The following is a 26846-nucleotide window of genomic DNA, read 5'->3' on the forward strand; positions in this document are numbered from 1 at the left end:
ATTGAATAAATTTTATTGTTAAATTAATATTACATTCTATTTTAATAAAATAATTACTCTAATTTTATTAATTTAAAGGAATTTGGTTTAGGGATATCGGTTCCGGCGTGGATACCGAATCCCAAAGATAAGTTTCGAAAAAAAAATTTCGAAACTTTCTTTAATAAAACGTTTTTATAATAAAACGTTTTTTTTTATATTTTAATTATAGGGAAATCGGTTCCGGCGTGGATACCGAATCCCAAAGATAAGTTTCGAAAATTTTCGAAACTTTAATATAAAAAACGTTATTTTTAACGTTTTTTTTTTATTTTTTTTGTAGGAATTCGGCTCCAACGAGGACGCCGATATTCCAGGTAAGTTTCGTTTTCGAAACTTCTTTAAAAAAAACGTTTTTTAACGTTTTTTTTTTATATTATTGTAGGGAAATCGGCTCCTACTTGGATACCGAATCCCATACTAAGTGAACGAATTTTAGAAACTTTGATATAAAAAAACGTTAATTTTAATTTCTAACGTTTTTTTTTTATTCTTTTCCTTTCTTTCGCCCTTATTCTTTCTTCTATTGGGTGAAAAATTTTTTTTTATTTATATTATTTTTTTTTATTTTGTAGGTTCAGCTTTCGGTTCTTGGGCTTTGGATATATACTAGGTGAGTTTCGAAAACTTCGAAACTCTAAAAAAATATTTTTTTAATTTTTTTTTTCTTCTTTGTAGGTTTCGGCTTGGGCTTTGGATATATGGGTGAAACTCCTATGAATTAACATCTATAAAATTTCATTATATTCTCAAGCAATCATCTTTGGAGTGGAGTATCTTAGGGTAAGGAAAGTTAGTTTAAGCTGAAATACTTATCTTTGAAGATAACATTGACGTTGGAGTATCATAGTGCTTCGACCCGGATGAAAACCGTCATCCGGATTACACAAAAAAAAAATCCGGATTATATCCGGATTGACCCGGATTTTGAATCCGGATCAGATAATCCGGATAGAAACCGGAAACCGGATTGGATTTACAAATGATCGGCAATAATTCTGGCCAGAATTCATAACGCCGGCCAGAATTACAAATTGTGTAACATTAAATTTTCATGCCAGCCGATAAAAAATTTTTTGCCCGGTGGCTAAACTATTTTCCCGGTGTCACGTGATGTTAATTTCGGCCAGAATTACAAATTTGGCCAAAATTATCCAAGACCACGAAATTTACATAATTCCAATTTCATTAAATACTTTTCTTTAAAACAATTTCATATTATTTCAGCATTGTCTCAGACTATTGTTTAACATTTCTTTGTAAATTAACTAATTATGAAATTTTAAACAAGATATTTTTATATACAGCTAAAGATTACTATAAATAGATGTGTTGGGTTAGTAAGGCAATTTTTTAAGGATTTGTTTCTTCTTTCAAAAATTAAAGAATCATTTGAATCAAATTACATAACACTAGTTTTAATTTTAAAAAAAGTTGTTATAATTATATAAATTTATAATATTGAACAATTTTTCATTTTAAAACAATAATTATTATTTTGTTGTAACAAAAATAATATAAAGTTTTTTTTCTTTTGAACGTTTGAATGTGAAATCTAAAATTATTTGTTATTTGTTAATGTATAAATTTAAATAAACAAATCTGATACAAACTTCAATAAATAAATTATAATTGAAAAATCTTCTTAAACTTACTGTATTAAAAAGTTTAATAACAAATATAAATTTAATAAATTTTAATAAAAAAATTGGTATTAGGCGCAAAAATAATTAGCCATAATATCATTTAGATATAGATCTTTATGGATCAGCAAAATTATTATTAATAAAAAAAAAAATAATAAAAATTTCATCCGGATTCCGGGTCAAACCGGATATTTTTCATCCGGTTTATAATCCGGATGAAAACCGTGAAAATCCGGATATCCGAAAAAAAAAATCCGGATCAATCCGGATTGATCCGGATACGGGTCGAGGCACTAGAGTATCAGCCAATGGACAAATAACACTTTCTTTTTAAATGAATCATGATTTTAGTCGATTCCACCTAACAGGTAATAAAATGCATTAACTTGTGATACTACGCTTAATTAGAATTGGGTTAAATATTGCGTCACCAAAATATTGCTGCGCCTACACTTTTTTTGATTATTTAATTTTTTTTTTCTCATCAGTTTAAATTGAATCAAAAGTAAAAAATTTTCTTTTTTAAAAGAAGATTAGCGCGTTTTTCCCTTATATTAAAGTAAATTGAAAAGTGTTAAGTAGAAAGTAATATTAATGTTAATGATTTTTTTTAGTTTTTTATGTTAGGGAATTATGCAATAGTGATTTCTGATTTAACAATAAACTAAACTATTATAGAACTTTGACTTTAAAAGAACATGAACTTAAGGGAATTCTTGTGAATTAAATCTAAATTATTGGCTTAAAATCAATTCTAATTGAGCTAGCAGTGTAAGACAATATATCAAAATTAAAGAAACGAAACAATTGGCGAACTCAAAAAACGTATTAAAGATTGCTTCGAGACCATTGTTACATACTTAAACATATTCCTCCCAGTGGATAACTATATGTATTCCCCATTTCATCGTGTAATCGGCCGTGTGACAAATATAAGCGCGACAAATATGTTTTCACCACTTGAAAAAAAGTCCCTCAAGTACTACAAATACTTATGAATAAGGAATATTTTTTATTTGATCACGTGCTACTCGGTGCTAGTGCGGTTTTGCACCAACGCTAGAAGATTATTATGCAGGCACCGAAGATCATGCATAAACTTTTTTTAGTCTAAAAATATCGGTACATCAGAAACAACATGGCTGCCATGTTATATACTGTATATGTACAATTATTTACAAATATTCTAATTAATAAAATTTCGAAATTTAAAAGAGTGAATAATTATGCTTTTTATTGAAAAATTTGATGATATTAAATAAAATAAATAAAGATATTAAAAACTGAAAAGAAAAATCAAATTATCTAATATTTGTAAAGACCCATTTACAATTAACTATAGTAACAATAACAACTGTATTACTTTTTAATTTTTCATCCAATTTATTATAAACTTTTTTAACAACTTTAGCAACTTTTCCACTTGGGCACCAAATATGTAATATTTGTTTCCATATTCTTGCATTAGTTATATTTTTTGTAGAAGAATTTATTCCTGCTAATTTTTTTGTTAAAAGACGGTATGCATCAAATTTTGTAAATTTTCTTTTATGCGCATATGCTCTAGTTACTGATACTCCAAGTGTTAAGTTATAAGGATGTCGAAAATTAATTAAATAATCTGTCATTGGCCGATTTATAAAAAAGTATTTAATTTCCATCTAAAAATAATATATGATTTATTATTAGCAGTTAGCATAATGTAAAATATTTTAATACTAATGCATGTTTTTTTTATAATTACCTCAGTTTTAAATAATTGAACATCTAAAATTCTTGTAATAATTTCACAAGAAAATATTTCTGATAAGAAACTTCCGCCACCAGCGTTTGGTTGACATTTCATTTTATTAGATTCAATATTCCATTCAATATCATCAAATTTTTTTCCAAAAGCATTTATATTTATACTTAAAAATGTTCTTTGTTTTCGTTGAGTAAGTCCAATTAAAAGATTTAATAAATCATTTGAATTTGCATATATAATAATATCATTAAAATTAAAAAAATAATGATCTATATTTGAATTAATACAAGTTGAGTAGGTTAATGAGGAGGTGGTGGTGGTTACATCTTCCACCTCCTCGTTTTGTTGTTGTTGATGTTGGGGAAGAAGAAGGGGGAGATGATTCGAAACAATATTCGTTTGCAGCATATTGCAATCGACATTCTCCTCGTTGCTTACGCGGTTCTTCATCTTCTCTATCGCTACCGGACGAATCAATAATTGATTCGTCCGTAAAATCAAAGCCAAAAATTTCAAAACATTGATGTATGTTTATTATTTCGGTCGAAGAACTGTCAGAATTGTTAGAGCTATTAGAGGTGTTAACGCTCTTTACGCTGTTCGACAAAATTGATGACATGTTGAGATTTTTTACGAGAATAAAAAAAAAAGACGAGATGTAATTTAAAAATTCGAAAAGTAAAATAAATGCAGTAAAAAGTGCAAAGATTTTAAGATTATAAGAAGTGAAAAATCGTTTGGATTTAAAAAAAAAAAATCACTTTTTTTAATTTTCTAATTTATAAAAAATTTGTTATACTGCGGTGAAAATTGCGGTAGGCATTTTTGGTCATCGTCAATGACTCATTATTTATCATTACCTGTTACTGCATTACTGGAATTTTTTTTCCGATTTTGTTATAGTTTTGTTATGCACAGTAAAAACCATCCTAATTAGGTAAATTTATGTGTTACTGTAATACTGTAAATATTATTCATGCTAACTAATTTTTTTTTTCATTCTTAATCTTATTTTTTCCTCTCAATAACTGATAATGAAATTATTTTATACGTTTATCATTACATTATTGATTACATTACATGGTTATCGTAAAAAATCCTTATCTACTTCTGGAGCATTAGCAGCATTTTTTGTTGGCGTAGGAACAATACAGAATGATTGGCCAGTTTTTGCCGTTGTATTATTAGTATTTTATTTTACTGGTTCAAGATTAACAAAGGTAAAAGTTTATGTTTGAAAAGGATATTTATTAATAATTTAGAGAGAAATATTTTTATATAAATATAAATATTAGTACAAAGCGGAAAGAAAGGAGCAACTTGAGGAAGAATATCACGAAGGTAAGTTATGGAGTAAAATAGAATCGTTTTTTTTTTTGCGTGCTAAAATTTTCAAATTATATAGGCGGACAAAGAAATGCAATTCAAGTATTCAGTAATGCTTTAGTTGGGACAATACTTGCTATTATACATCAATATTATTATGGTGATGAAGAATCATGTTTATTAGATGATCGTAGATCAAGATTCATTTTTTTCATGTATCTTGGGTAATTATAAAAAAAAAAGGAACCTTTTTACTTTTAAATTATTTAAAATTTTTTTTTTATTATTAAAGAATTTATGCCACATGTAATGGAGATACGGTAAGTGCTTCATTTAATGGGTTGAATTTTTTTTTTAGATAATAACAATAAAACTTTCTTATAGTGGGCAAGTGAACTTGGTATTCTTAATAAAGGATGGCCTATACTAATAACCACACTCAAAAAGGTGAGATAACGTTCTTGATCTTTCTCATAAATCTTTTCTCATATAACTAAATATAAAATTATATTGATTATAATGATAAAGGTTCCACCTGGCACAAATGGGGGAGTTACTCCGTTAGGATTATTAGCTTCAGTATTAGGTGGATTTATAATTGGACTATCAGCAATAATATCATTAGGATTATCAAATTTATGTAAAGGATATATAGAAATAATATTAATAGCTTCAATATCGGGATTCATGGGTTCATTAATTGATTCATTGTTAGGAGCTACTGTACAAATTTCTAAATATGATGAAAAATTAAAAAAAATTACTTATCAAAAAAATGAACATTCTAAAACGATTAGTGGGTATGATTTATTAGATAATAATCAAGTAAGAAATTTTAAATTATTTTTTTTTTGGAAAAGTGTTGTTTAATTAATCGTTGTTAAATTTGATTGTTCATATATATATATATATATTTTTATAGGTTAATTTTGTGTCATCTTTAGTAACAGGTGCAACAACAGCTTGTATTTGTGATTTAATTTACACAAAATGAATCATAATTGCATATATTTTTAGATGAAGTAGGACAATGTTTGTTTAACAATTATTATTTTGGCACTTGTACGGATTAGAGGTGTTAATATTTTATACTTAATAATAATAACCAAGAGAATTTTTATTTATTTACTTATGCAATAAGTTGTAATTATAATTTTTACCAATCCCTTAAAGCGAAATTGTGTCATAATGTTTTTTTTAAAAAAAAGAAAAGAAAAAGCCAAATGAAAGAAATTTCTAATTCTAACTAGATAAAGTTTACGAATATGAGTGAAAAAAAAAAAAGAAAGAAAGAAAGAAAGAAAAAGTAGTAATGATTAATGTAACCTTTTATTTACAAATTTATATATATTATTTTTTCTTTTTTTCTTTCTGTAATATCACCAAATTTCATGGAAATTCGGGTATTACATCAAACTATCATTAAAATCCATTACCAGGGAAAATTTTTCGTATAAGTTGAAGAAAAATTTTGTTGAGGTAAAATTGAAGAAATAGGTTTAATATCAGAATTTTCATGAGTTGAGAAAAATGAAATTGAAGGTAATGTTTGTTGAGTCGTAGAAGTCGACTTCTTTTTTAATGAAGAATTTTGTGATGATGATGAAAGAGAACACAATCTTTCTTGACGGATATTATAATAAGGAGGTGTTGGAGGTCGAAATTTTTTTGAGAGACGTTGACTTTTCATATGACTTAATTGTTGTTGATGTATTTCGCTATGTATCTTGTGGTGTTTCTTTAAATCTTGAGGTCTTTTAAAAGCTTTTTTACATTTCTAATATAAATATAGAAAAAAAAATAATGATTAGATAAATTGGTTTTTTTTTTATAAAGACAACTTTTAAAAAATACAATATTTGAAAATACGTTACCTCGCATATGTGTGGTTTTAATGTTACATGAACCCGTAAATGGCTTGTAATATGATCTCTTTTGGTGGTTCGAACATCACAATCATCCCAATGACAGTCAAGACAAAGATTTCCTGTAGATTTACGACCTACATGATCTGTTGAGAGATGACTATAAAGAGTTTCCGCATCCTCAAAATTACGATTACAATTTTTCCAAAGACAAATAAATTCCGAATTATTTCCTTCAGAAACTGGAGGTGAAAGTGGGTTTACAAATGAATTATTATAAGACATCTTGTTTTTTGAAGATTATTTTATTATGGGTGATGATTTATTTTTTTCGAATGGGTAAAAAAAATATTAAGTTTTGAAATTATTTAATATTTAAATATATATATATATATATTTTTTTTATTATCCGATAATTTTTTCAAATTTTTTTACTTTTTTTTCAAAGGATCTCTTACCCTTTTATATATTATTGAATTATAATCTCATGCAAAATTTGAATTTTTTTGCCAAGGAATCTGACGCGTACATTAAACTTTATTGTATAATATAAAGTATATATAAGTATTTTTTACTAAGTTAAATAAGGTGATACAATATAATCTAATCATTAACCAAATAAGGAGAATATCATTTAAAAGGGAATATTCGGGAAAATGGGTTGGGTGACACAAAAATAAAAAACGCTTGGCAAAATTTTACAAAAAAGCTTAAAAATTTCTCAAGAGAATTTTCTCATTTCTTGGTAAAAAAAAAATTTTAATATGATCGATTATTGAATTTTGCCAAGAGGAAGGTAAAAAATGAAATAATAACTTATTATGGACAAACAATAATATTATGTTTAAGAACCCTTGGCCAAACAACAAAAAAACGTTTTTTACGCAGTAATTTAATTTGAATTTTTCTTATTGAGCCAAGAACCCGGAAAACTCTATGCGGAACATTGTATTCTTTTATTGCAATGATTTTCTTATTAATTAAATTATAAGTTACTTTAATTATCTTGGCCATATGAAAAAGTAAACAAATGTTCTTAATTATCATCTTTTAACGGTAAGTAGATCTGAACTATTTCATTTTTTTTTAAAAAAAATATTTAATTTTTTTTTTTTAAAAAAATCTGACATACTTCTACTCATATCTATACTTGTCACACTATTTTGTTAAGGAAAGGAGGGATGCCAAGACTTCGAATTACTTTTGGCCAAGAGATTTCCAAAACAAAAATGTAAAAGAGATTTACACATAGTAAATTTGATGAAAATCATTAACCATTTTAGGATCGAAACACAACCGAAATAGTTACGGTTCACGGCAAAAAAATCCCCTAACAACAAACGATCTTTCTTGATCTTTTCTTGAGTGCTAAATCTTGTATGCATTTCGAAATTAGATAAAATTACCGTGCATTTAATGCTGTAACATTTTAACCTTTATGTTACTTGGTACCCGGTACTCCTTAGTCAAAGGATTTACAAATCACACGTGTACGTTCCAATCAAAATATGCCACGTAAAAATTTTTGCCATTTTTATTCTTTTTCTAAATGAATAATAAAAATAATCACCATTTTATTCATTTATTCGTTTATTCGTCGTTTATTGTGAAAATATTTCTCAAGTATGTAACTGTTCAAAAAAAAAGTATCTCGTTATTTAAAATATAGGGTGAGAAAAACTAAAAACTTTTTCTTGTTCATTTAGTTCCATTATTTGAAAACAAAACTCCTCATCTTTCACGTCTGAACAAAAAAAAAATCAAAAAATGATTAGAGACACAACACTTGCTGCCTTGTGTAACTCATTAGGAGCAATTTTAATGGCATTAATTATTAGTTACCATTTTATAGTAGTGAATTCTAAAGAAAGTTCTGAAAATTCTGAAAATGTTGAAAAGAAACATTCTTAATAAAAGGAGCGTGTTCAAAAAAAATTCTTTATTGAGTTTTAGGTCTTTTTTTATTTTTTATTTTATTTTATTTTATTTTTGACATATATATATATGTCTTATTAATAGAAATAAAGGTAATTTTTCTAATTAATATTTTAGTATTAATTTATTAAATTAGGTAGAAATTCAACTGGATAAGAAAGATAAATAAATAATATCTCTCGTATTCACTGGTATCATTATATATATTTTAATTTTTATATTTTTCTGACAAAGCTTCCATGAGATTAAAATCATTGTCTCTATGAATAGTTACAATATCAGCTTGAGCATTTGAAAGAACATTTAATTCTGAAATTACAACATTTGTAGGCCGATTTGCACCAAATACGACACATTCGGCTGAAAAAAATAAGGTAGTAGTGAAATAATTAAAACAAATTTTAGTTAAAAATAATTAGAAAATAAAATTTAATTAAGAATAATTAATTACCTATATCTTTTGCATCAAGAGGTTCATATCCAGAATAATAGATTTTGGAAAATTCGGGATTTCCTCGACTTCTATTCAACGTGAATTCAGTATCTACAGATCCTATATAATTGAAAAGAAAAGTAGATGTTTATAAAATGGAATAAATTTTAGAGATATATGATATGAATTATTGTTACCTGGTCTAATCAAAAGAACTCTGACCTTTGTTTTAACTAGTTCTTTTCTTAAGGAGCTAATATGAGATGATTTCCAAATTTGTCAGTACATTTTTTTTTTATTTAAAATATATATATATATATACTTTCAACTCACTCAGCAATTCCCTCAACAGCAAATTTAGAAGCGGAATAAATAGAATTACCAAATCCATGACTTTGTTGACCTGAGATACTTCCCATTATAATAATATCACCGCTATTGCGTTCTTTCATCCTAGGAAGAACAGCTTGAGTAACATATATTAATCCATTTACATTTGTTTCTAAAGTTGCTTGAATTTCTTCTTGTGTTTGATTTTCTAAAGTTTCAAATCCAATTGCTATTCCAGCCTACAAAAAAAAAATATTTTAGGGCTTGTCCAAAAAGATCTGATGTCTTTTTAATTTGGAAATTTATCGTTACATTGTTCACTAATACGTCGATATCTTTAAGTTCTTGGGGTAAATTTGCGATTACATCGTCAATTGCTTGTTTATTTCTTACGTCAACTTCACAAGTATGAATTTGTGTATTGGGATATTTTTCCAAAATTTGTGATTTTAATTTTTGTAACCTTTCAGCACGTCTCGCTAATAAAATGTGGAAAATTCTAGTTAAAGATAATTATTATTACATATGAAAATATCTATTTTAAAAGAAAAGGAAAAGGATATGAGTTTAGAATTATATTTTGCAAATTCTAATGCGGTAGCTTCCCCGATACCTGCTGACGCACCTGTACTATAATAAATGATTAAATAAATATATATATATATACACAATTATATATTACTTAAAAAAAAATTTTGGTCCCATAAAAGTTAACATTACATTAATACAACACGTCCTGATAATTCTGTATTCATTCTTTATGAAAAGAATTATTAAATTAAACTTCTAGATTTTTTGAACACCACGTTATCTTAAGCAAATCTTGATTGGATGTACATAATCATGCGATATTAATTTACCTCACGTGACTGACTAACAAAATTAAATTAAAGGTTAAGAAATTTTCTAAATTTTTTAAATTTTTTATTTAAATCAAATTTTAGATTTAAATATAAGTGCAAAACGGGATTTAAATAATAATAATAGAAATCTAAATAAATCAAAAAAAATTAAATATATTATAAAATAAAATCAAAATTTAATAAATTAGATTTAATTTTGATTCCTAATTATTATTTTTTAATAGTATTATCTGTTATAGGTTTTTAAATATTTTAGTTCTTTTTTATATTATTATTTTTATTTTATTAATAATTACATTATAAATTTTTTTTTTTTAATACAAATCCCTACTATAAATTACCAGATTTCATAAAATTTACTTATTAATTTTAAGCTGCATAGGAGTTTCACTAATTTTTAATAAAATTTGGCTCAAAATTTATTATTCATAATTAGTAAATGAAATAATTTTTTAATGTTTTTAAAAAATGTTTTCCTTTTTTTCTTAATAAATAATAACTACATATCATTATCTTTCAAATAATAAAAAAAAAATTAGCTGAATTTTGTTAAGAATTTATGAATTTATAAACTTTTATAAATTTTTATATAGTTTAAAATCATCAATTCATTATATTATTTTACTAGTAAATTTGTAAATTCAGCCAATTTTTTTTATTTATTTAAAAGCTAATTTATTTTATAGTTTTTAATATTCTAAAAATTTTCTTTCTTTTTAATATATAAAAAAAAAAATTATTTTACTGCTAATTTATTATGTAAAAATTTCTTATATATTTTCTATTTTTTTTTTGTTATTATTTTTCAAATAAAAAAATTTTGACCAAATTTTTTGTATTTACCTTACGTAATTACTATAAATTAATAGATTTATAAAAATTTAATGATTCTTTAAGGAGTAACGTAAGGTAGATAAAGTTTGCCTTACAAATGGAAGTAGATTGAGTAATTTATGTGATCTTACATTACTCACTTTCTACTCCTTTGATTATTAGACACACTACAAATCATATAAAATATAGTGGACTGGTTAGTAATTTTTTTTATCTACCTTTTACAAGTAAAGCGCAAAACTAATAAATATAAATATTACTGCTTATCAATCAAAAACATCGTGAGATCATTGAAAATAACTCTGCAAATAAAAACTAATGGTATGTGCACTGACTATTTGGTTAAATCTTTGTTATATTGTTATATTAGTCTATAAAAATTTCAGATATATTACTCTTCATAGCATTTTTGATCTTCACCGATGAAAAAATCTTTTTGATCAAAATCAAATCCGCACGTGAAATTATTCGCATGAATCTCATGAATCTCGCACTTGATCACGTGCTCAACAAAAATTTGGCATAGTGTATCAATAAATTTTCTGGTAACAAAATAATAAGCATCTGCGCCTAATTCTGTAGGATAACTGAAAAATTAAACAATAAATTTTTTGTGTATAAGATGAAATGGAATTTTATGAAAATAAGAGTATAAATCGGAAATAAAGCATTACTACCAAATTTATGTTATAGATATAAATTCTCATGCTGAACTTAATATTTTTATATTAGAGATAAAAATAGACAAAAATTAAATGGGATCAAAAATCTAGTGTAGAAAAAAGGTATTGGTGTGAGAATCTAATAGTTAACAATAATAGTGATAGAAACAAATTAATTATAGGTAAACGTGAGAGAATGATGAAATAGTATGATGCTGGGACTCACATTAAATGGCCTAAGATCTGCATACTCCTTCCCTCTTTGATAGCTTCGATTATTCAGCGGATTTGTGTAATCACATGTCATTTGATTATAGTATAAAAATTTATAGAAAAAACCAAGATCTCTTATCTAAACATGGCAACACATATTTGTTCATAGCACGTGTTCGTTAAATAGATAATTGACAGCCTTTTGATAAAAAATTTCTGCAACTTTTGTAACTCTAATGTCTACAGAAGCGAATAGCACGTAAATTCATAATCTCGAAAAGAAAGTGGGTTTTTATTGTTTGAATATTCACTTTTTGATCCCCTGTATTTACCTTTCTTTGAATAAACTATAATCACAGTTTGAGGGCATTGATATCAAGGTTCATATTATATGTCGCAAAAAACAAAAAAGACAATAGATGTAAGAAGGCACTTCCATTCCTAATGATGAATTGCTAAAGGCAAGTGTCTATATTTAAGTTTGATATTTGGATAGAGAGGAGTTGGGTTATCATTTCAAAATCAACCCCCCTAAGTTCCTAAGTGGCCTGGCCACTAATACTAAATCTTTATTTTCTGATGTCGAATGGAAAGAAATTACTTCAGAAATTAAGGAAAACCTAAAACTCGGAGAATTAATGAATGATAAAATACACAGTTAGAGGTGTTAAGAAAATTATTTATGAATGTGGTAACGAATATGATAAATGTCTTATCATGAATTCATGATCTCGATTTTATTAATTATGCATACTGGAGTATGTTGTTTTTATGGGGTAAGGAAGAGAATCCTTTTGATTCTTCGAAGTTAGAAAGATGGTACGAAATGATTGATCTGACATTTCACAATACTATCATTGATTTAGTACGTAGTGATGATATGACCTGTGCTTCGAGTGATAGAAAAAACATTGTAAGAACAATCAATGATCGAAAAAGATTGGTCAAAACTCAAAAGAGGATGAGTTTTAGATTATATAGTATAAGGATCACCTGGAATTTGGTACTATAGAGGCAGGTTTTAAATGGGAAGGACATAATGGGACTAAATACTTGAATGATTCCTTAAAACTTAATAAAATGATGAAGGGTATGATCATTACTATATATGATGTGAGAGAAGACTCTGTAAAAAATCTGATCCGTGTTTTATCTTTCCATATTTTTTCTGTAAATGTATCATTTTAATGGAATTTATAGCCTTGAATCATGGAAATTTTCATCTCGCTAACACGGATATCCATAAATGTATCATTTTCACAGAATTTTTACAGAAGACACAGAGAAATAATGGAAATATTCGAATAAAAATTTTTTATAGGGAGATCTTGTTAGAAAATTGAAAGTTATTGGGATTTTACATTGAGTCAATAGAATTCAATAAAGATCTAAAAACTAAATAAAACTAAATATAACTTAATTGTAGTGAAAATTATTTAAAAATATTTCATCCAATATTTAAGTTAATAGAAAATTTGCTATAACCTGATCTGATCCATTAGAAACTCTATTTAGCACAGTAAAATTATCCACATCTTTATACATTTGATAATTTATTTTACTTATTTTATAAATTAACTGTTAATGCTTTATAATATAAATTAAAGTTTATTTTTTATTCAATATAAATTTGTTTTATAAATTTTATAATGAAATCATAGTAATACAAGTAAAAAATAAAATAATTTAAAAGATTAGAATTAGGATAAGTACTACATATCAATAAAGCATATATAAATTATTAAAAAAAAAAAAAAAAAAAAAAGAATTAGGATAAGTGAACTAGTATTAAGGTATAGGATTAAGGTTAGATTGGATTAAAATCATTAGATTAAGCCATTAAGATATGAAATTAAGATTAGAGAAAAAATTTTTAATAATTATATTATTTAATATCAATGATTTCTTATTGGTAATTTGAATATTGATTAATTAACTGTCAGCTAATGATTTAATTCAGATCCATTTTAAGAATATTTCAATATTTTATAATTAGATTTTTGTAATCTTAAATTCATTAAATTTGTCTTATTAAAACAATATAAATAATCATAATTTTATAGAATTAATATTTAATACATGATTATGATTTAAGTATTTTGAATTCTTTATAATATTTTTTAATCCTATAACTAGATTTTTATGAACTTTATATAACTTTATCTTATTAGATTCATCTTATTATAATGATTGAATAATAGTAAATTTATTTAATAATATTTATCAAATTATACCATTTTTAAATTTTATGAACTGTATAGTAAAAATTTAAATAATTTATATAATAAATAATTTTAAATTTCTAAAAATTACTAAAAAATATAAAAATGAAAATTCATTTCAATTATTTAATAATTATATTATTACAAATTTACAATTTACAATTTAATTATATTATTAATATAATTATTACATTATTTTAATAGAATTCTAAATATATTTAAACAAGTTATAATTAATTTTAATTTTACTATTAAAAAAAAGCAAATTTAATTAAATTTAAAATTTTAAAAATTAGTTTTTTGCAGTTTTTTGCAATTATTTTATTATTTAGTAGTTCAATTTGGCTAATTATTTATTTTTCAATATACTAAATATATATTAAATTATGAAAATTGTCATTTATCGCTATAGCGACATATCGCCAGTCTATACAGATCATGTGATTTATTGATTTAAACTCGTGATTTACTTTTTTTAAACTATAATTAGATTATGAAAAAAAGATTATTGTTATTTTTTTCTCACGATTGTCTTCTCTCTCTTTTTCATTTACCAACAATTTTAAACTTTCATTAATAACGACCAATACATCCTTGCTTATTTCACTTCTTTTACTCATAAACAAACTTTTTTTTTACTCTTTTATATTATTTCTATATGGTAAATATATGATATGGATGAAGAAAGTAGACATGAAAGTCCTAATAATGGTACGTTAATAATAAGCATTAGGCTTATCTTTATATTGGTGTTGAGATCGCGTTAGAGTTAGGGTTAGGGTTAGGTTAGTTTGTTTAGGATTAGGATTTAGGGTTAGAAATTAGGGTTAGGGTTAGGGTTAGGGTTAGTTTGTTTATAGTTTATAAGTATTTAACTCTTCTTTTTTTAGTTATTTGTACGCAACCTATATTATTCAATGAACATGATACTGTATCTTTGTATTCAGGAAAGACCTTTACGTCGTGGGAAGAATGTGAACAATTTTTGAATGAATGGGCAAAGAGTCAAGGTTTTTATATAATTAAAGATCGTGTAACCCGTTGCTTTTCAATCGTACAAAGTAGAATAATTTGCAGACATTACTTTCAAGTAATGTTAGCTACCAAAGAAGCTTTTTTCATATTCAATTTATTCCAAAGAGATAGTATAATATAAACAAAAATGGATCACAAGAACCATTCTTGGTTGCTGATAAATTTATACAAAATGATCAACAACATTTTTCTTATGATTTTAATGATTCTTCAAGTTTATGTTTATTTAATCGGAATAATAGGGAAATTGATGAAGAAAGATTGACAATTCTTGAACAAAAAATTACATATGGCAAATTACACAGAATGTATAAGAAGGCTCTGAACAAGGCATTGCAGTCTAATTCTAAATCAGAGCAACTCATCAATTTATTACAAAACTTTGCAGAGGAAGAAGAATCAAATCCATCAGATTCTGATGAATTAGAGTTGCAACAAGAAATCATTACAGGTGATAAGGAAAATTTTGATCCTTTAATACCAAAGTTACAAAATCCTAAGATACGTCATGGAAAAAGCTGACCATTAGGCACAAAACGCTTTAAATCTTCTTGTGAAGCAAATAAAACCAAATCAAAAACACAACGTCATTGTAAAAGATGTGGGTTGGCCGGTCATTATCAAAAGAATTGCAAGGTATTTTCGTATAGCCTTTTTACGATTCTTTTGCTTTTTATTTATACTAAGATTATTATTATGCATTTTATTAGGAAGAAGCAGTTAATAACTAGTTGATTTTTTTATTGAGATATAATAACGCTTACAATAATGCATTATTTGCTTGTTATATTATTTACTTGTAAATTATTTATAATGTAATATTCGCTAATTATTGCTAATATAATAAAAAATGTATAATTAACGATAAGTCACATGCAATGTAAATCACGTGATTATATGGACTGGTGATATATCGCTATAGCGATAAAAAATAAAACCCTTAAATTATTATTTAATAATTAATAATATTATATAATTATTACAACAAAATATTCAATATGAAAATGAATATTAAATAATCAGTTATTATTATTATATTATATAATGCCATGTAATAATAAATTAATAATTGTTCAATATTAATTATAAAATTAGAGAAAATTTATTCCTCACCCGGGTGATTACTCACCCCCTATATATTATTAGTATTTATTCACGTGCTTGTGTAATAAACTATAATAAATTTGATTGGAACTTACGCGTTTGTATTATAAAATAAACAGTATAAATTATAAGCCACAGTCACGCGTTTTTCACATACATGCTACATAATACGCACCGTAATAGTATTTGCTCTTGCATGTTCTTTGCTTTTTGTGCTTGGTTAATCATGTTATATGAGGTTTCACCTTTTACAGAACCCACCAATCATGATGATAATAGTGAGGAATATGTTGTTAAAAGTGTATTAGGTGCCGAACTTAAAGATTATGTTGGTGGCTTTCCGTTAATTAATACTCTAATCGAGATTGAGAATGGAACAAGGTTTCATTCCATGGAAATTGCAGTACATTTTATAGAACAGTACGCTCTTCAGAATAATTTTGCTGTCTTTAAGCATAAAAGTGAAAAATTTCCGGATGGTACTTGTAGAAAAAGGGTATTTAAGTGTGATTTAGGAGGAAGGTATACTGAGAAGCTTTTAAGGCCAACATTAGGTAAAGAAAAAAGTAAAGGAACCAAAAAACAGGGCTGTATGTGGCAAATGAATGTTAATAGACGAATAAATTCACCCATAGTAACTGTAACGTTATTTAATAACGAACACAATCATGAGATTCTCACCGATACCATAAAATTCTCCACTTGTTACAAAAATTTTACTGAAGAAATTATGGAACAGATAGAATTTTATGTTGTGCATGGCCGATGTGATGCAGGAACAATTAGGAATCTTCTTAACTTGATAAGTATCCCGATCGTGTATTTCTTACCCAAGACTTGGGAAATGCAATTCAAAAGATCAAACAAGAAAAAGGCCTTAATAATTTAGGAGATGCAGCATCTTTATTAATGAGACTTCTTGAATTGCAAGCAGATGATCCTGCATGGTTTGTAAAGCCGTTAATAGATGATACAAGTAACCGGCTAATTGGTATTTTCTGGATGTCACCAGAACAATGTGAAAGATGGTCTAAATTTTATGACATTATTATCCATGACAATACTGCGCGAACTAACAAGTATAACTACCCATTAAGTCTCTTTATTTTAATTGATAATTATAACAAGAGCAGGTTGGCGGCCCAAGCCTTCATACAAGATGAAAAACAAGAATCTTATGAATGGTTGCTTCGATGTTGTCTTGAAGCATGTGAAATTCCTCCATTGACATTTGTTACTGATGCCGATCCTGCCATGATTGCAGCCATTTCTACAGTATTTCCAGAAACTCATCATATGCAATGTTTATACCATCTTTACCAAAATCTTCCAAAAAATCTTCGTTCATGCTTAGGATCACCTCTTTATCAAGAGTTTCTCAAAGATTTTAGGGCAATCCAACGTTATCATTGTGAAAGTGTATTTGAACGCCGGTCTGCAGGTATAGTTGAAAAATATGAAGCAGGGAAAAAATATATAACTACAATGCTACTAAATAGAAAACATACGTGGGTAAAGTGTTTTACATCAAGGCATTTCACAGCGGGAACACAATCCACACAACGCGTAGAATCAGAAAATGCGTTGATACAGAAGGCTGTACAGTCAAGTTTTTTTCTTTCACAAGTTCAAGAATCAATTGAAAATCGGCTAGAATTTGAGTTGATTAACAATCGTTATTCAATTTGGAAATCCTCAACATTACAGTATACACAACCCTTTGTTATTCTAACGTTTTTTAAAGACATTGATATTACCATGAAAAAGTATCTCACTCAACCAATTCATGATGCACATTATAAGCAGATGTGCCAATCTGTATGTTATCGTACACATCAAGTACCATTTTCCGAAATTTCAGCATCAGATGACGATTCATTTGAACCTTTTTTTGATAAAGAAGTAGATGATTCTATTGAAACACCTATTGAAGCTGATGAGGATCGGGAACTTGACTTAAAATCCTTGATTTCAATGGTTAACTCAGACGATATTTTAGAAATTTGGAAGGTCTCTCGGTATAATTTTCCGAAGTGTTATCAACATGTGATTTTGCTTAATACCAGAGAATATTTATGCACTTGTTTCATGCTTGTAACGCATGGTATTATATGCAGACATTTTTTTAAAGTGTTTGTTGAAACTCCTAAAGCATATTTTCATTTGGTGTTGATTCCCAAGCATTGGTATAAAGATGAATATATCACTTCAAGTGATATCTCTTCTAGCGAAATAATAATGAATAGTTGCCAAAATGATCAAAATAATACACAAATCACTTTAGAATTTACGCGAAAATATACTGTAAATGATCTTTCAGAGAGCTATTCCAGGCAAATATCACAAAAACAATTGAAATTTGGTACTTTAATGGGTGAAGCCAAAAAGGCAATTCAATTTGCGATTCAAGATGATGATGAAGAACTAATTCAGTTTATAAGAGAATATAACAAAAGAAGGGAAGCTCAATTAATTCAAGCAGAATCAATTAGACAACAAGAAGATTTAGCAAGAAGAAAAATGATTGCAAATGATAATCGAGTTTTTCATAATACAAGGGGAGTATTGGTTGATTCTAATCAAATAATGGATCCGTTAAAGCATCAACCAAAGGGTAGACCCGCAACGAAGCGGTTAAAATCATCTTTTGAAAAATCAGGTTCAAATAAAGTCAAAAATGGGAGTGAACAAGCAATTTCTGGTGATAAAGGTCGTAAGTGTGGTTTATGTGGAGAAAACGGTCATTATCGTAATACTTGTTCAAAACAATAATGAACTTTACATAATCACATGTTTATAGCGAAGATTATTTTGTATTTTGTTTAGTAGTAGTGCGATACAATTCAATTGTTACGTTTATTTGGCGAAATCAAACAATAAAGATTGATCAACAATATGTATATATTTGGCATACAATAAATATAACTTTATTTTTTTTTTATATATAATATATTATAAAACGCATATAAATACATAACAAAAAATAAAAAAATTTTTAGGGGTGAAGAATATTAAATCTCACCCGGGGTGAGGAATAAATTCACCCATAAAATTATATCTCTGATAACTTTATAAATTAATCAATTTTGCTCATATTTTATTATTTATTACTGAATATTATTTATTTTTTAAAAAAAAGTAATATAATATATTAAAGTTTAGGGAATTGCTAACCGTCGCCTGGGCGATTGTCGCCTGGGTTTTTTTTTCGAATATGTCACATGATGTATAATATATAAATATAACTATTATCCATTTATAATTATTATTTTGCTCAGTTAGTTCAGTGGTTAGAACGCTCGATAAATTTTTTTTTTATCTTAGAAACGCAGGTTCGATTCCTGCACTGGGCCTTTAATTTTTTCAAATTTTTCATCGTTTCAAACTTTTGTTTGGATTTGAGTTTGAACTTTGAATTCTGAATAACGCGCATTCATTTAATAAATTGTTACGCATTTAATTACAATCAGAAGTTACATGTTTAATCATAAATGCATTTTCAATTCTTTATTAAAACAAACGATAACAATTTGCTATCCTAAAATTCTAAACTAATCATTTTGTAAGTCGTTTAGATTTAGGCTTCTTTAGATTCGTTTTAAGTTCGCACCTACGTGCATTATGTCCAATGCCTTTACAGTGACTGCATACATACTGTGATCGTTGAGTACTAGCAGATCCACTTGACTTTTGCTTTTGATTATCATCTAATGCATTCTTTATACGCTTTCTTGGAGCACCTTTTGTACGCGTCTGATAAGGGTTGCTAATATTCGGCAAATTTTCTTTGTTGATCTCCAGTTGCCTAGAACGAGTTTCATTTTCCTTCTCTCTTATCCACCTTTGCAACATTCCATTTAATTCGTCTTCACAGCCTATTTCAAGGGCTAGTCCAATTGCTTTTTTCGTGTAGCCAAAACCTTGATTATATTTGGCTTTGTGAGATAAATTTTGCTTGGCAGTTTTCAAAAATGCTTGTGTATGGCGAATCTCATGTAATAGGCTAAAATCCGTTCTAATTTGATGTTCATACGTGGGGTTGACAGTGTTCTTTTCGCTGTAAATTGCGATTGCAGGTTTTTCTTGAAAATCGGGAAATTTTTCATTGTACCATCGATCTGAAATGAGTCCGATATGAAACATAGCCTTATCCGAATTGAGCATCACTGAAAAGAAATGTCGACAAACTAATCCTCTCGCTACAAGCCACATGCATGTACACAAGTGATTAGCATTATCATATATCACCACGAAATGCTCTTTGTTTTGTTTAATTGTTGTTACACGCCAAACCTCATGAACGTTAGCATGATTAAGATATGTAATTAGAGCATGTAGATTGATTATTGATGATTCATAGTCGTCTTCAGGAAAATTCAACTTTTCAGATCGTGTATCAACATCATCTTGCTCTTCATCATCAGATTGTTCTTCGCCATCAGATTGTTCTTCATCATCGGATTGTTCTTCATCGTCGGATTGCTCTTCATCATCAGATTGTTCATCATCATCATCACCATAATCACCATCTTCACCATCTTCACCATCTTCATAATCTTCATCATCTTCACCGTCTTCATCTTGTCCTTCGCCAACAGTAATCTAGGTAGAAAATAGAATAAAAATGTTGTGTGATTTGCAAGAAAATGCCAATATTTTACGATTTATACCCCATTTTCGAGCAAATCATTCCAATCCTCTACTCTATTTGCACGATAAAGTAAACTTTCATTCATTTGATTGTGTTGCATCTTTAAAACACGAGGGGTAAGAAATTTTTTGATGATGACGTCTATTCTTTTAAAGTACCTCCCGACAACGTTCGGCAAACCCACTGTTGGATTTTGATTTGATTGTTCATGCTGTTCGAATTTTTCTTCTTTGTTGAGAAGTGACTGAATATGTGTATCCAATTCAAACAACGTTGCTGAACTTTTGACCGATCGTTTAATTAGCGAATTATAACCTTCAACGCGTTAAGTTGACTGAATTCCTGCATTGAATGATCGACTAGTATGGCATAATGCTTAGCTAGTTACAACTTGTCCAAGTGCACGCTTTAGGTATTTTTTTGCTGCCGGAAAGCCAGTAAGAAGTTCACGCCATCGTTTTTGAAATTTATACTCTGAGAAGGAATTCTGGCATTTATTCCATGCTTTCACAAATTCATTGTAATTTTTACGAAGCCGACCTCTCAAATTTTTGTCAAGGTTTTTGCGCAGGTGCCAGATACAGTAATTATGTTTTGTTGATGGCAGTATTTCATGAATAGCTGAAACTATCACGGGGTCTGCATCAGTGAATAAAACATTTGGCGCAAGATTGTCTGTGGCAGACAGTAAACATTCCAGAATCCATTGATAGGTCTCTTTAGTTTCGTCTGAAACAATGGCAGTTGTGACCATACGCGAGCGTGCATGATTATCTACAACTATAGTAAGGGATAGATACATTCGATATTTATTTGTTTGCGATGTATTATCATTAATCGCAACATCGTAAAATCTACGCCACAGTTCTATCTGCGATGGTCTCATCCAGAAAAGACCTGTAAGGTGGTTGTCTTCGCCTTCCAGCCTCACTTTGACAAACCACCCGTGTTCTTCACGCTGTAATTTCATTAATTTTTCAAACGTTTCGGCAGCATCTGATTTTGATTTATTCTGAATGTTCCAAAAGCGACAAATCGCATTATATACGTACTTTGGATGTATTACTGTTTCAGGGAAACATTTTTGAAGTGCGCGGATAATTGAACCTGCTCCACAACCAATATTTACGAGAAATTTGATCTCCTCAAGAATTTCTGGACTGAGTTGACGATTTGATACGAAATTTTTTTTTTCAAGAGAGTGGTTATGTTCGTTGCATAGTGAGGTAACATATACGAGGTCACCAGTGAGCCGAAGATTAATATTCCAGGGACAATTCATTCTTACACTTTCACGTTCACAGGTGTCTTCTATGTCAGCTTTCTTTTGTGCACGATATACTCCTGAAAACTTGCACTTAAAGGTTCGACGTACAATCTCTCCTTTGTTTTTCTCAAGCCGAAACTTCTTTACTTCAAAGCCATTATTTTTTGCACAGTATACAACTTGTTTTTCGGCAAAGTCCCAGCTTTCAAACACATCTCCAACCTCAAGGACAAATAACACACAATCTTCTTCACTAGACACACTTTCATATTCATCTTGTAGCTCGTTAACGTCATCTATCTCTTCATCTGCTGAGGAGTACACCTCAAAAAGGTGACGCTTATGCACATTATCTATTTGATATTTCTATTTTGTAACTCTGTGCTTTGTGATAGAGAAAAGTGATTAGTTTTGGATAAATGATTAGTTTGGATAAAGAAGTTTGTTTTCTCTTGCCGATTTTGGCATTAACAGTACGCTTCTAGTGTGCAGCATGCTGTGTAATACAATAATACGTGATATCGTGATATATCATATGATCATTAGTATTCATAACGTACTAACGCGTTTTTACACGTGGTATTATATCGTTAACGAAAAAAATTAAAGGCCCAGTGCAGGAATCGAACCTGCATTTCTAAGATAAAAAAAAAATTTATCGAGCGTTCTAACCACTGAACTAACTGAGCAAAATAATAATTATAAATGGATAATAGTTATATTTATATATTATACATCATGTGACATATTCGAAAAAAAAACCCAGGCGATAATCGCCCAGGCGACGGTTAGCAATTCCCTTTTAATTTTATTGTAAATAGCATAAAAAATAATAAATTTCAGTAATACTATAATATTTTTTATATGGAAATTTAATCAAATTTAAAATCTTAATTTTTATTGGCTAATTTTGATTTAGAGTTAATTTAAATAAAATTATATAATTGTTAAATATAGATTTCTAGATAGTTAGTAATTACTATTATAATACTAATCAGTTTTAATATTAAATAATTTCAGTTTTTTAATTTATCAAATTAAAATTTTTAGTAAGTTTACCAATTAGTTTTAATAATTATAATTTTAGTATTAATTTTGTAATTTATCAAATTTTAGTTTACCAATTAGTTTCAATAATTATAATTTACTGAATTAATTTACTAATTAGTTAATGATTAAAAAATGTTGCAAAAATGTTTTTTATTAAGTAATTTAATAAAAAAAATATTTTTGTAACTTTTTAATTATTTTAATAAGAAAGATTATAAAAATATTTTATTAACAATTTATAAAAAAGATATTTTGCATGTTTTTTTAATAAAATATAATGCAAAATATTAAAAACTAAACTAATAATAAATTGGTAAATTAGTTTTTTAATTATTACTACTAATTAGTTTTTGTATTAATGATTACTAAAACTAGTTAGTTTTAATAATTAGCAATACTAATTATATTAGAATACAACCTAATGCATGTATTATGTACCTTAACAACTTTCTAATTGAACATGGTATATGTAATGGTACAATAGGTGTAATCACTGATATATTGATAAATTCAGTTTAATTTTAGTTTTGGTAAAAACTAAACTGAATTAAACTGATCAGAACTCTACTTCTAATACTATACATATAAAATATAAATTGTATTTAAAATAAATATTTTTTAATTTAATTAATAAAAAAATAAAATAAAAATAAAATAAATAAATTTATTTAAAGTAATATTTATTCTTTAAATTGTTTTATTACTTTTATAGGCAAATTTATAAATTAAAATAATATCATAAAAAATTTTAATTTTGATTAAATCATTATATGATTATAATTTTGCAAATATATTAATTTATATATTAACTGTAAAAGTATATTTAAAAAATTGTTTAATTTGCTAAAAATCAGTGTAATTTATAACTTATTAATTTAGAGATATTTAAAGTTTTCATAAATTAATATACAAATTAGCATTTTAATTTTTATATATTAAATTATTATTTCTTTTTAATTATAATTATATAAGTATTATATAAGAAAAAATTTATTTTTATCTAGATGATTTTTTACTCTGAACTATTTAAAAATAATGTTATACTAATCATTTGCCAATTATTTCCAAAAAAGGAATAATGTAATTTTTAATTAAAAAAAATATTTTTTACAAAAATAAAATTTAATATAAGCTCCATATAGTTTTTAAAATTATAATTTATGGATAATTTACTTGCTTTACAAATTTCAGTTATTTAATACCTTAAAAAAGATTATAAATACCATTTTTAATACTTATAATTTGAAAACAAGAAATACAGTAAATTTACTTATTATATAAAATATAATATAACTTTATTATACTGTAATAATATTATAATAAAAATAGTTATTTTAATAATTATTATATCATATGGGCTGATCTGACTCATTTCACTAATTAATTTCACGTGATATAATTGAGGGATCGGTATATATGATGATCTGCAATTCGAAGCGAAGATACATACTTTCTATTATATTTTTCTCTACAAACAATATAGTGGGAAATCGTGAGGAATTGTTGTCTTATTGGTCAGTCCTGTTTATACTATTTATTTGATTTTTAAAAAAATATATTAATAATACCTTCATCTTTAGCGTTTTTAATTTTTAGATTATGGTACCTATAAAATTTTTTTTTTAAATTTTTTTTTTTTTTTTAAAAAAAAATTTCTTACGTTTGGCGACATACAACTGATAATTTTAAGGTGTTCAGCTGGTTATAATGAATAGTTCAGATCAAGTAAGTGGATAAATTATTATTTTTGCCATATATATACTTTTTTGTTACGTTAGATATGTTTTACTTATTTCATTTTTTTATTAGAATTCAAATTGTACTTTCGCTCATGATTACCCAAATAGCAATATAATTACTACTACTTATCATGAAAATAACAGAAAAACTCATTTAAGAAAGCATATTATTCATTCATTAGGTGTTTATCCTTCTAATATAAAAAAAATGAAAAAATCATCAAAAAATTGTCCTGAATATGAAATACCAGATAATTATAAAGTTGAAACAACTTTAGAAGGATATAAAATTGTTTGTGAGACAAATTATTTACTTGATGGAACAGTAAAGTTTACACTTAATTGGAAAGATTCACAGGGTATTAACCGGTATATATCAAATAACAATTTTGCTTCAGGCATCGCCAAAGATTTTTTAAAGGTAAATTTTTTTAAATTTTTATTATCATTTTATTTTATTTTATTTTAAATTTAATAATTTTCTTTTTTTTTAAAGCTATTAAATAAAAAAACTCGTGTTTCTGGAATTATGCTTTTTGGTTTTAATATTCCTTGTTTAATTGAAGCACGAAAAAATAATCCAATATATATCAATTGTAAAAGCTCTTTTACTACTCTTACATCACATTCACAATAAAATAAGCATATAAAAATACTAGCCAAAGATATGGAAAAGGAATCTCAAATTATTTTAAAGAAACAAAATTTTGACAACACAAAAATTCGATATATTGAACTAAAAGTTGGTGGTGATGAAGTAATTGGAATTGATTTATCAAAGGTTAATTCAGATTTTGCTAGAGTTCATCAAGATGCAATTGTTCGTGCTTGTGATGAAGCATTAATACCAAGAGATGGGTATAGACATTTAGCAGCTATTAATCCAAGTCTTGAAAGAGAATATCAAATTAGCGATAGATGAAACGAAATTTCTAAATATATGAAAACAATTATTCCAATTTATGATTGTAAAATAGATAATTTTAATAATTCTTCTAATAATTCCACAGATAATTTAACTAATGATCAAAGTAGTTCTTATTCTTATCGTTCAATAAATGATTTATTGAATTCTTTAATACCAATTTGAAAAAAAAAATCAATTTTAAATATTGGTGATAATATTAATTTAAAATTTGGTGGTGATGGCCATATAGTTACAAACAAATATTCTCATATTATGTTTACAATATGCTTACTTAATGAAGGAGATGAAGTATTAAAACCTGGAAATCAACAATACAAATTTATTAAATAAAATTTAAATTTATTATATTCAAATTTTAATATTTTATTTTTAAAGCATTTTATTATATATATGCAAAGAAAATTATGAAAGTCTTTCTATTGCAGTTTTTAAATTCAGTAATGAATTAGATTCTTTGAAAAGTATTGGATTTACCGATCATGATAATATTATGTGGAATATTGAGTTTTATTTTAGTGGTGATTGGAAGTTTATGGCGCTTATTAAAGGATTAAAAGCAGCAAATTCAAAATATTTTTGTTTGTTTTGTGAATGTCCAAAAGATTCATGCGGCAATTTAAATTTACAATGGAATATTTCAGAAAATAAAAAGGTATTTATATAAAAATTAATTTTTAATAAAAAATGTCGCTAAAGCTTGAATTTATTTAGACGTTGAAGATCCAAGTCTTTTTCCAGTAATTGAACTTAATAATTGGATCTCTGATGAATTACATATCATGTTGAGAATAACAGACATCTTAATGGATTGTTTATTTAAAGATTTAATGATGGATTTAAATGATTTTAAAAAGATTACTAAAGGTTTAATTGAAAAAGAAATGCAGAGAATTGGCTTAATATATTTTCAGTTTTTTGAATCAAAATCCAAAGGAAAGTTCTGGGATTGGACAACAT

The 26846-nt window shown here is 26.5% G+C and overlaps 5 protein-coding genes across 5 annotated transcripts; 2 read left to right on the plus strand and 3 right to left on the minus strand.

The window, feature by feature from the left end:
• Positions 1 to 2986: 2986 nt before the first annotated feature.
• Positions 2987 to 4051, minus strand: OCT59_012794 (uncharacterized protein; the record flags this gene model as incomplete). The annotated part of the gene is made up of 3 exons (XM_066140372.1): positions 2987 to 3346; positions 3430 to 3701; positions 3766 to 4051. 3 exons carry the CDS (start codon positions 4049 to 4051, stop codon positions 2987 to 2989), a joined length of 918 nt encoding a protein of 305 aa, XP_066001257.1.
• Positions 4052 to 4466: 415 nt separating this feature from the next.
• OCT59_012795 (uncharacterized protein) lies at positions 4467 to 5752 on the plus strand (the record flags this gene model as incomplete). The annotated part of the gene is made up of 7 exons (XM_025321050.2): positions 4467 to 4652; positions 4728 to 4773; positions 4838 to 4982; positions 5051 to 5078; positions 5143 to 5205; positions 5287 to 5583; positions 5681 to 5752. 7 exons carry the CDS (start codon positions 4467 to 4469, stop codon positions 5750 to 5752), a joined length of 837 nt encoding a protein of 278 aa, XP_025169937.1.
• Positions 5753 to 8653: 2901 nt separating this feature from the next.
• OCT59_012796 (uncharacterized protein) lies at positions 8654 to 10076 on the minus strand (the record flags this gene model as incomplete). The annotated part of the gene is made up of 7 exons (XM_066140373.1): positions 8654 to 8918; positions 9010 to 9111; positions 9189 to 9244; positions 9325 to 9560; positions 9634 to 9800; positions 9935 to 9951; positions 10042 to 10076. 7 exons carry the CDS (start codon positions 10074 to 10076, stop codon positions 8767 to 8769), a joined length of 765 nt encoding a protein of 254 aa, XP_066001258.1. The 3' UTR covers positions 8654 to 8766.
• Positions 10077 to 19809: 9733 nt separating this feature from the next.
• Positions 19810 to 21005, minus strand: OCT59_012797 (uncharacterized protein; the record flags this gene model as incomplete). Its single annotated transcript, XM_066140374.1, has 2 exons — positions 19810 to 20856; positions 20925 to 21005. The coding sequence occupies 2 exons, from the start codon at positions 21003 to 21005 to the stop codon at positions 19810 to 19812; spliced, it is 1128 nt and encodes a 375-aa protein (XP_066001259.1).
• A 3924-nt stretch (positions 21006 to 24929) lies between these two features.
• OCT59_012798 (uncharacterized protein) lies at positions 24930 to 25883 on the plus strand (the record flags this gene model as incomplete). The annotated part of the gene is made up of 4 exons (XM_025311686.1): positions 24930 to 24947; positions 25032 to 25382; positions 25458 to 25557; positions 25621 to 25883. 4 exons carry the CDS (start codon positions 24930 to 24932, stop codon positions 25881 to 25883), a joined length of 732 nt encoding a protein of 243 aa, XP_025169181.1.
• Positions 25884 to 26846: the final 963 nt, after the last annotated feature.

Source organism: Rhizophagus irregularis, chromosome 20 (assembly GCF_026210795.1).
Source record: "Rhizophagus irregularis chromosome 20, complete sequence".
Lineage (NCBI taxonomy): Eukaryota > Fungi > Glomeromycota > Glomeromycetes > Glomerales > Glomeraceae > Rhizophagus > Rhizophagus irregularis.